The sequence below is a fragment of the Eucalyptus grandis genome, chromosome 3, assembly GCF_016545825.1.
Source record: "Eucalyptus grandis isolate ANBG69807.140 chromosome 3, ASM1654582v1, whole genome shotgun sequence".
NCBI classification, from domain to species: domain Eukaryota; kingdom Viridiplantae; phylum Streptophyta; class Magnoliopsida; order Myrtales; family Myrtaceae; genus Eucalyptus; species Eucalyptus grandis.
The window spans coordinates 17,912,633-17,923,565 of record NC_052614.1 but is presented as its reverse complement, the minus strand read 5'-3'; the positions used below and the strand labels follow the sequence as shown (position 1 = coordinate 17,923,565).

The window sequence follows — 10,933 nt, the reverse complement described above, 5'->3', positions numbered from 1 at the left end:
GATTTGTTTTGACTGATTATCATATTTTTCGTTTAGTCAATGATGAAGTTTAGGATTAAAATGATAAAGTCAAATATGCATGGATTCACATTATTATTCTGATGCAATTAAATTATTATTTTTCTCAATAATTTTGAATGAATAGGTCTCTCTCTATATAATATATTTAAAAATATTCATGTTCAAAAGACCTAGTGAAGTCGCTGGAAAACTGGCCAAAAGCAACAGACGCGAGGGGGCCGGAATAAAAAAGTGGCCAAAATAAGGTCAACTGTGTTTAATTTTAAGATGAAAGTTATGAAAGTCATGAGCCGCTAAAGTTAGATGACACACACTTCTTATGAATGAAATCTTATAAATTTCTTAGGTAATATTATGCTAACTATTTGGTAACTGTGTGCTTGGGTTTGGAAACAAAGTTAATAATTTTATTTTTCAATTAAAAAAAAAAAGAGATTTTGACAAAGGGCTGGGCTTAAACCAGCTCCCGCCTGGAGTAATTAATTTGGTTTGAGTCAATTTAGGTTGATTCGGGCTAGAAACACTCTTAGGCTACATTTGATCATGACTTTAAACCAGAATAAGACTAAAGAGGATATCTATGAAATCCAAGAGTTGCTATAGCCTATCTAATGTATATTGTTTTGTATAATGACATATTAGTATAAATGAATCAAAAATTGTACAAACGAAAAATATTAAAAATCTCTCGGAACAGTCTTGCCTACTCTATTTTTATTTGCTTGTTTATTTTATTTTCCTATCTTTTTTTATTAACTTCTTTTTTATATCTTTCTTACCCTTCCATCATTCTCTAATAAAATTTTATTAAAAGTAAACTAAACTAATATACCTAAAAGACTAAAATACCTAAAATATGTAATAAATATAAATATATATTTATATTTATATATTGAATTTATATTATGGAATAGAATTAAATTCGAATATATAAATAAGATTAAATTAAAAATAACTAAGTTATTATTTTTTATTTTGAATTTCTTATATTAGAATTCAAATATTAATTATATTGAAATAAAATTTTAATTTTGTTAATTTAAGAAGTTTGTTATTCGAGAAAAATGACTTTTCTATTATGAATGTTAGAAATCCTATCTATCTTTAGCATATCTCTCCTAAGAGATAATTTTATCTGATCTATCTATCCCTTATATCCGACTTTATCATATCTTAAATAGGCACCAAATATAGGATATGATAAATTTTATCATATCCTAAATTTTATGTTGACTGTCAACGCAACCTTAATCTATATGCTCTTGTGTCTAGAAGTTGGGTAATTTTGATCATATTTCTTCGTAGAAGTGTGTGCTTTCGCGATCTAGGAAGCTAGTGAGTCATAGTGTTGTAAAAGGTTCTTGTGTTTTGTAGAATCATCTACTAAGCTTTATGTAGGAGTAGCATCATCTGCACACGGTAAAATCTCGAGGATAACTCAGCCTTCTCATGAGAGGAGTAGGTTAAGTGGAAGTTCGATTCACTACAAATCTGTTTTGCATCTCTTCAATCTCTCTTTAACTCCTTTATTATCATTTGGATACAAGGTACTGCATCTGCATGATAGTTTTACGTTCTTCTCAAAAAAACTCTAATTTTCTTCAAACAACCAATTCACCCTCTCTCAATTGTTGCATTAAACATTTCATTAATCTCTTTATGCCCTATTTGTGTTTGTTAATAAGAGCAATGAAAAATATATCTCACTAACCAAAATGAATTTCTTAAATAATCCTTCCTGGATGACCATCTTAGTAAGTGGGAAATTACTAAAGTCACATGACAATATCCTTTTCTTCTGGCCTAATTAAAGGGAACTCACATGCCATCGTTGACATTTAATGGCATTAGAATTTAATAATTATCTCGTCCAACATTATAAAGGACAATGGAAAAAAAAAATTGAGGAGGAAACCTCTTTGAAGCTTCTTGTAGTCGTAGCTACTGATTGGAAAGAACAATGCTGCTTCAACCTTCAAAAATGTTAGGAAGGATTTTGGTTAACACGGAAATGCTATAATTACAAAGAAATAATTGAGTGATATTCTTTAATCTATTGTGAGAATAAGAATCACTTTTGGGCTAAAAAAAACTAGTTAACAAATAATTATAAATTGTTGTTGGGTTCATTCCTTCACGAATATGGGTCTTTTAACAAGTTATTATTCTTACCGTAACCTAAATACTGTTATGCTAGTAAAACTCTTAATCAAATAATGAATTTTTGTTCTAAAGTATCCAATCTCACATCATCCAGAAAAATTGAAATTTGATCGGGCAGAACCTAGCTCTAGAGAATCAATTGGGTAGAGAGGGAGAGAGGGGATAATATAAGCCGATTGCTTATATAAAATAGGTGGGCATAAAAGCCGATTGTTTGATTACCTGAAGGCCCATTAAACACCACTTTCCGATTTAGAGCAGTTTTAGATATGAAAATATCCGACTTCTCAACCAACTACACAAACCTTAAAAGGGATTGAGCTTACAATTTATGTTGACGTAATTAACACGTGGCCCAAAATATATATAATTTCTGTGTCACCTTCTATATAGTTTTACAGACCAGGTATTTTTCAAATATTATTCCATCGCTTTAGTCAAAACGAACATTTTTTTTTTATATATTAAAAAGATGTGTAAATATCTTTGGTTTTCTTTTGTATTTCAATTTCAAACCCACCCGATGAGCACAACCCATGGAAGGTCCACAGCTTTCGTACATTCTTGAACGTCGGAGAATCATAATAACATTCGGGTCCCCACATTCATAAAACCGAATAATGTGAGCACAGCGGGGAGGTGATGAGGGTTTCGAGGAAGCTCACTCGAAAACCCGCCGGAAGTTTCTTGCATCTTATTGGAGCAAATTAATGATGTCTTGCTCGCTTCCCTTCACCTTCCCATTACATTTCCCCGACAATTCCATTTATTTAATGGAAAAGCAAGTCAAGTGTTGCTGGAACTCAAATTTCAATCAAAGCATTTGCGCCGGAAGTTTCTTGCATCTTATTGGAGCAAATTAATGATGTCTTGCTCGCTTTCCTTCACCTTCCCATTACATTTCCCCGACGATTCCATTTAAGCAAGTCAATTCTGCTGGATCTCAAATTTCAATCAAAGCATGTGCGCCGGAAGTTTCTTGCATCTTATTGGAGCAAATTAATGATGTCTTGCTCGCTTTCCTTCACCTTCCCATTACATTTCCCCGACGATTCCATTTAAGCAAGTCAATTCTGCTGGATCTCAAATTTCAATCAAAGCATGTGCGCCGGAAGTTTCTTGCATCTTATTGGAGCAAATTCATGATGTCTTGCTTGCTTCCCTTCACCTTCCCACTGCATTTCCCCGACGACTCCATTTAGTTAATGGAAAAGCAAATCAAGTCTTTCTGGATCTCAAATTTCAATGAAAGCATTTGCGTAGGTGGCACGCAGTGGCACCTTCCACATAATGATGACGAAATCACCGGTGAGTCGCTCAGCATTGTTCAAGAGCGCACTGTCAGAAAAGCAAGGACTAGGAGCATCTTTATTGCAAGTTGGTCTTCTTTTCTACTTTTCCTTTCCTTTAAAAGAAAAAAGCAAGTCGAGAAGCACTTGCGTAGGTTCCCCGCACCTTCCGCAAAATGATGCGAATATTACGCGTGATGACTCAGCATTCTTTAAGCACTCAGCAGTCAATATTCTTCAAGCACGCACAGTAGAGAGTGTTTTGTGTTTTTAATCCAACGTCCAAGGCTGAGGGTCGGAGGAGATCACAGCACTGAGTGGTGGTTTTGTTTGGACACTTCTCAGGTTGATTGATTTTCGTTATATTTGTCAGTCATATCCAAAAAAAATTTGAGTATCAGTGAAGTAGGATAATTTCCTTATTTTCACGGTCTGAGTTCATGCCCGACATATAATTCACAATCGCGCGGAAAATCATCCAATCCGATCTTACGCTCGAAATTCGACTCGCGATCCCGTGGAAAGCACATGATCTAATTTGTTTTGATCGATTATCTTATTTTCTGTTTAGTCGGCTATGTAGTTTAAGATTAAATTGATAAAGTCAAATATGCACGCAATTTGCATTAGTATTCTGATATAATTAAATAAGTTTTTTCTCAATAATTTTGAATGAATATGTCTCTCTCTATATATATTTATATATTTATATATTTATATATAATAAATTTAAAAATATTCATGTTCAAAAGACCTAGCGAAGTAACTAGAAACTTGCTGAAAGCAACGAACGCGCGGGCGCCGGAATCGAAAAGTGGAGAGAATGAGGTCAAATGTCTTCAATTTTAAGACGAATGTTGCGAAAGTTATGAGCCGTTAAAGTTAGGTGGCACTCACTTTTTTTTTTTGGTCGGTCGGCACACACTTCTCATGAATGAGATTTATAACTTTCTTAGGTAATATTATGTTAATTATTCGGTAACTGCATGCTTGGGTTTCGAAACTAAGTTAATTTTATTTTTGAATAAAAAAAAAGAAATTTTGACATAGGATCTCAAATTTCTATCCAAGCGGCTGCACAGGTTCCTCGCACCTTCCGCTGCGGAAATTACAGGTGCACTAAATTGTCCTTTCCGGGCAGCCATGGAAGCGGTTTGATCAGATGTCTTTTAAAATGGGAATCAAACTCAGCATTGGTAAAGCACGCACATTAGAGAGCTGAAAATCAGTGGGGACCACGGCAGAGACTCAGAGTATTGCGCATTGTGTTGTTTGAGCACTCCTCAGGTGATCCACGAGTCCTTGCTCTTCTTTGATCTTCTCTGTCTACTGCTTCAAGCGAATTGAATTCCTAGAGACATTTCTGCAATTCCCAGATCTGCGATTCCATATTTTTAATCTTGGACTGTAATATGGCTTTCTTTTGAGCCTATTCTCCATCAATCTCTTTCGCCACCTTTGTGTTAATAAAAGTCCTCTCGAGATGACATGAAAAGAACTCACTCATTCAGAAGATCCAATATACAGGCCGTCCTCCTTATCGACTTCGCCACATGTAGGTGGTTGAGAAGGCGAAAGCAAAAAACTGTAAGAAAATGATTAGGAAGTGTTATTGAGCTTTAGGAGTAAACTATCCAAGCACGCACAGTAGTGTTGTGCGTAGGTAAGCCTGTTGGATATGCGATCCTTTGCTCTGATACCAATTGTTGGAATCAAAAGGACTTGGAGGGAGAGAGTACACACACAAAGAGAGATTATATTACACAATATGCCTTGCAAAGGCTTAATAGAGTACACACACAAGCTTTGCTAAGCTTAAAACTCTCTAAAATTTCACTCTCTCTCTCTGTCTCTGTCTCCGTCTCTGTCTCTCTCTCTATTTCTTCCTGTTCCAAAGCTCTCACTGCTGGAGGCTTTTCCTGAAGCTCACATACGTGTGGCTTCCTTGCTGGCCCTCCTTCTCTGCCTGCGTGTGGCGTGAGACCATCTCCCTGGCCTTCTCTACTCTGCCTGCGGTGGCTTGAGGCTGTTAAGCCTCTCTTCGAGGCCTTTGGGCCTTCTCTTGCTCCTTCACCTTGAGGCCCTCCTTGTGAGGCACTTTGGCCTGAGCTTAAATGCTTCACGTACTGCCATATTTATAAGCATCTTCCACGAGAAAATATTGGGTACCCTAACAGTGCCACGTCATCCGTGCTCTGAACGATTCATTGCGTGACACGTGTCCGTGTGTCAGTCCACGTCGTCCACTTCTCGGTTTCAGCGGTTCTGTCTCTCTCCTCTCTCTCCTCACGATAAAATAGGGGCGGGCTCGGCTTGGCTCGGCTCGACTCGGTGCAGAAGAAAAGACAGGTCACGAGTCCCGCCCAAAGATTTCTCTCTCCTCAAGTTAAATTTTCTGCCATTTTCTCTCTCACTTTCTCTCTCCTCGCAGAAGAACAAACGGAGAACAATCGAGACCTGCGTTCTCCTCTCCCCTCCGCATCCGCTGGTTGCTTCCATCGCCCCCACGTTGAGGCCGACGCCGCCGACGCTCCTCCTCCTCCCTCTCGCGACGTTCGCTTTGCTCTCTCTCTTCCCCCCTCCGCGAAGTCGTGCCTCTCTTCCAGCGAAACGCGACGCCGACGGCCCTCCGCCTCCGCCGGTTGCCTCCGTCGGCGTCGGAGTCCATCGCCCCGCCTCCTCCGCCTCCGCCTACGCGCCCGATGCCAACGCGTCGAACCACAACGGCGAAAATGGAGGAGAGAAACGACGAAGCAGAAGACGGAGACGAAGAAGCAGAAGCGCGCGCGCTCGGGGTTCTAGACATGGGTCGTCGCGTCGATCGCGTTCCGGCTCGCCCTCGTCTACCTCCCAGGAACCTCCGCCTGTCCACCCGCCCAGAGGTCGCTACCCCTCTCACCAGCATTCGCCGCCGTAACGCCGCCTCTCTTCGCTCCGTCAATCGATTCCCGATCCCCCGATCCCCCGCCCCCTCCTCCCTTGAAATCTTGGAGGTCCATTTTCTGATACGATTTCTGGTTTTTCTTGTTTGTGCCTCCTGCAGTTGGGGAAGGCTACTGGTTGAAGCAGTCGGTGATGTCTCTCCCTACGCAGGTTCGGCTCTGTTCGATCAGGAAGGAAGCTGCTTGTTTGCCTACGGTTCTCCTTTGCTGTTGCTCGTTCTCGGACCTCTCGCTGTCGAAAGGTAACTACCGGAAGTATAATCGCCGACGCATTTTGAAGGCTAGGTTGATTGTGAGCTTCGCTGGTTATCTTCTAGAATTGAACTAGATTTATCTGGCGTTATCGAAGCGGAGGCTGTGGCTTATGCAATTGTGATCCTTTAAGAATGGCCGCCACCACATCTCTCCTTGAATCCTCCATATTCGACCCGTCATTGACTGATGCCAAGATTATGTGGGGACTCCATCACCCATACCAGACCATCATAGGGAAATCTGCGGAGAGACAAGTTCTGTGGAAGTCAGTAAAATGTGTCTTGTGGTTCCCTGATTTTGAAATTTATGGATATGGAAAAAATTTGGAGGGACAGAGAAGTTTTTTGAAGAACTTCTTCGAGTATTTGGCGATTCAGTTACTTGCCGACGCATTATATGAAGTGCCGGTTATTCAGTTACTTTTTTGGCGCTTCGCCAGAATGATGGTGGCGACGGACGACTTCGTGGAGGCAGACAACGTGGAGGCCATCATCTCCAGGATCGAGCACAAGTCCCGCAAGATCGAGAGCTTGCTCAAGCAGTAAACTTCCCCTCCTCAATCCCTCTCTTGCCGCCTTTCCGTCCGCGATTTCGCCGGACTGATTTTGAGCTGACCCACCTCCGCATTTCCTCGTGTTTCGTTTCGTCGCTTGCAGGTCGAAGCTAGTGGAGCCTCTCAAGACTGCCCTCGAAGGATCGCCTCCGAACACGGGGGACAAGCAATGCAAGGTTCGCCCTGTTTTTTTTGGTGGGTGTTTGCTGCTTGTATCGGTAGATCTTTCCGGGTGGTGAAGTCGCGGTCTTTGCAGTCAGCGAACTGGATAGTGGTGCACAGAGCGATAATGGCGATGAAGGATCTGGACGCCCTGTTCTCTTCCCTGGATCCCGAGTACTACAACATCCTCATGAAGTGAGTGTTGCGCTGTCTTTTCCCTATTTTCCATACCCGTCTGTTGTCGATGCTTGTTCGGATTTATTGCTTCGTGTTTGCTTAGTAATCTTTACCGTGGAATTGAAATGTTTGGAGTGATGGTAGCAATTTAAGGCATAGGGGATGGTTTTCTTGTTTCCATTAAGTTTGTAGCACTTGAAGGCACAAGTGACATCAATGCCGAAATGCCACTGTGTGTGGGGGGTTTGTGAAGGGCTTAATCTTTTCACTCAACTGTCTTGTTCTTTCAATGGGACATTTGAGTACTCCTGTAGTCCCTTGATACAGATTAACATAAGGACCATGAGCTCATTGGGTAGTGACGATTATGCCTAATGATTATCGGTTGTGAAGGGCTTAATTATTGAGCTGTTTGTTGTGGCTGCAGCTTTTGGTAGAGATATTTAATAAAGATCAAGAATTCATGGGTGATGTAATGACTAGAAACAGCAAATTGTCTCTTCAGTTCATTGGTTTATCTGTGTCATCAGGGTTGGCACGTTAGGATCTCTGAAGATTTCACGTTTTTTTTACCCCAACGACTTAGTTTGATATTCATTTTCTTATTTCTGGTGTTCAAACCTACAAATAATTGGGTGAGAATAACTCAAACTAATGAAGTGATCTTGGAAGAATTACCATTTATGAAATTTGACCATAACTTTGCTAAGGAATAGCCTACCACCTTGGTTTACGTTATCAGTTTCTCAATTTTGCTTATGAAGAATAGGTTGCGCCAGTAACTACTATTAATTGTATGCTTTGGCTGATCATAGTCTATCTATTTAAGGCCTTGTTAAAATGTTTGTGTTGTTGTATTGTGAATTCACTGAATTATGCTACTTGTGATTGCTCTACTTATTTGTTGACACCCCATTTTTTGAAGGAACAAACCTTGTAAAACTATGCAAGGCAGTCAAGTTAGAGTGTATAGGGATTCCTATCCCCAAAGAAAAGCCCTTTTAGAGGCTATGCTCAGACTAAGCTGGACTTTCTTTATTGCTACAATGTGATTTGTATTAGGCATTCTAGTTGCCTCTTCCCAAGGATCGGTACCGATGCTTTGTTTGGGAAGGAGGGGAGGGGAAGGAAAATTGGGGTAAAGTTTGAAACTTTGGCGCAGAGAGGACAGAAATTTAATACCAATTTGGTTTGGGTATACTTACAATCTCTTCCTGGAGGCTTATTTTTCTATTGTGGAACTTCTTTGGCCATTTCTTTCTGGGGACTTCGTGTATCCACTAATTCTTATTTTTCTAATTTCCATTGTATGAAGCTTCATAGATGATATGCTACTTTGAGAAAAGAGCTAGTGAAGCTGCAACACTATGCTGCTTAAGTTTAAGTCTTATTTTGTTTCAGGGATGTTACCATCAGGAGACATTGCAGCCCTGGTCTATCTGTGGAACCCTTTCACAATAGTTGCATGTGTGGGTCTATTGACATCCCCTATTGAAAATTTGGCAATCCTATTAGCCCTTTATGGTGCTGTAACACAGAACAAGCTTTGCTGGCTATGAAGATCTGGAAGTCCCACCGTAAGACTCTAATCTTCATTGGCCGTCGCTTTGTCATTTTCAAGGAGGTTGAAGTGTGAGATTTGCCTTAAAAACTCAATTAAGTTTTGGAGGAGCGTTTTCCTCCTTGGCCTTAGATATCAAATCCTGATTTGTATTCATCAACTTTCAGAAACAAACTCCAAAACAAGGCCATTCTTCGGTGGAATCGGCATCAACCAAGACATACTGGTGGTGGATTTGGATGATGATAATCATGTCTCATCACCTAACAGCACCATGTCGAGCATAAGTGGGAAGAGAAGTGAGAGAGACCCGCATGGAGAAAATGAAGTTGAGGCTGAGAGAACTTTGTGCTCTTGTGAGAGCATTGAAGAAGATGGCAATGGAGGAGATGGAGCGAGGAAGAAGCTCAGGCTGTCTAGAGAACAGTCATTGGTGCTAGAGGAGACATTCAAAGAGCATAACACTCTTAACCCTATGAGTGGCAATTTTGGTCATTCTATTATTGATAAATATATGCTTTCTTTAATTGTGCGTGAGCATGTAATCACTGCTTATAAACCTGACATGGATGTTTGGTAGGAAAAATTGAATTTAAAGTGCGTTTCTCTCATGAGATTGATGTTTATTTGTAGTTGTCATTTACTGGTAACAGTCAAATTGGGGATTTGAGACCTTTTTCCTGTGTTATTTTCTACAATGATTGGATCTGTGTGAATCACAAATTGGTTTTCATTTTTATTTATGAATAATGAGATCGTCTTTAGGTTTCCCTTTGGATGTAATAAAGGGATGGTTTCGATGAGTTTAACTGGAGATTGTTTTGAGTTTCAGAAGCAAAAGCTTGCCTAGGCCAAGCAGCCGAATCTTAGTCCATGACAGGTAGAGGTCTGGTTTCAGAACAGGCGTGCCAAATAATTGATAGTTTTGAGTTCTTTTTGCCCAAATACATAGCTTTACATCTGCGTCTCATCTGCATCATTCTGATCATTGTGGAAGAAAAATGTCAGGAGTGAGAGAGGTGGGTAGGGGTGGGGGTGGTTGGTTCTCTCTTAATCATTCGATGCTAGTTCGACAGCGAAGTTGTTGTTTTTCTTTATAGTGAGTGCATGTAATCTTTGGGTCCACATGTATCCCAGTTGGGCCATCTTGCACACGAGGTGTGTGAGCGTGTAGCAGGAGTCCGGTGATGTGACTTGTCACTTAATCTAGAGTACACTTTGCGTTCACTTTAGTATGGAGCACCGATATGTGGGATCCATAAATTCTAAGCCGCCAGGGGAAGAAGTGAAGTTATTAGGGAGTACTCAAATACCTAAAATTTTGTTATGCGAGGGCCCCAGTTTAGATTCATGCACTCATGATTTACAATGCAGCTCTGGAAAGCTCTGTTTATGGTTAGGATAATGACGTTGGGTCTTTTCCATCAAAGAATTGGTTTGATTAAGCAGCTTCTCTATGTTAAGTTTGAGCAAATGTGCAATTCTTTTGTCTAATAGCTGCCATCTTGATTTTCTTAATCACATGGAAATGGGCTGAAGATTGTTATTCATACTTTACTAGATTGAGCTGATAATGTGTTATTATCATGCTATAGTTTGGCACCAACAATCTGTGTGGGGTAGCTCTGTATAAGGATGTACCGTAACATCTTTTTTTCTTTTTACCAAATTTGGTGTAGGACTAAGATGAAGCAAACTCAGGTGGACTGTGAGTACCTTAAGAGATGCTGCGACAATCTTACACAGGAAAACAAGAGGCTGCAGAAGGAAGTGCAGGAACTCAGAGCACTGAAGCTCTCCCCACAGCTCT

The 10,933-nt window shown here is 40.3% G+C and overlaps 1 protein-coding gene across 1 annotated transcript in view; it reads left to right on the top strand.

Annotated features, from left to right (window-relative positions):
• The window catches only part of LOC120291693, a 16,570-nt gene extending 7,384 nt beyond the window's left edge, over positions 1 to 9,186 (top strand). Inside the window, exons 2-6 of the mRNA XM_039309384.1 lie at positions 6,137 to 6,386; positions 6,517 to 6,657; positions 7,110 to 7,211; positions 7,327 to 7,580; positions 8,964 to 9,186. Of these exons, the coding sequence (XP_039165318.1) occupies positions 6,137 to 6,386; positions 6,517 to 6,657; positions 7,110 to 7,211; positions 7,327 to 7,462 (629 nt within the window). The 3' untranslated portion in view covers positions 7,463 to 7,580; positions 8,964 to 9,186. The remainder of the gene's footprint in view (positions 1 to 6,136; positions 6,387 to 6,516; positions 6,658 to 7,109; positions 7,212 to 7,326; positions 7,581 to 8,963) is intronic.
• Positions 9,187 to 10,933: the final 1,747 nt, after the last annotated feature.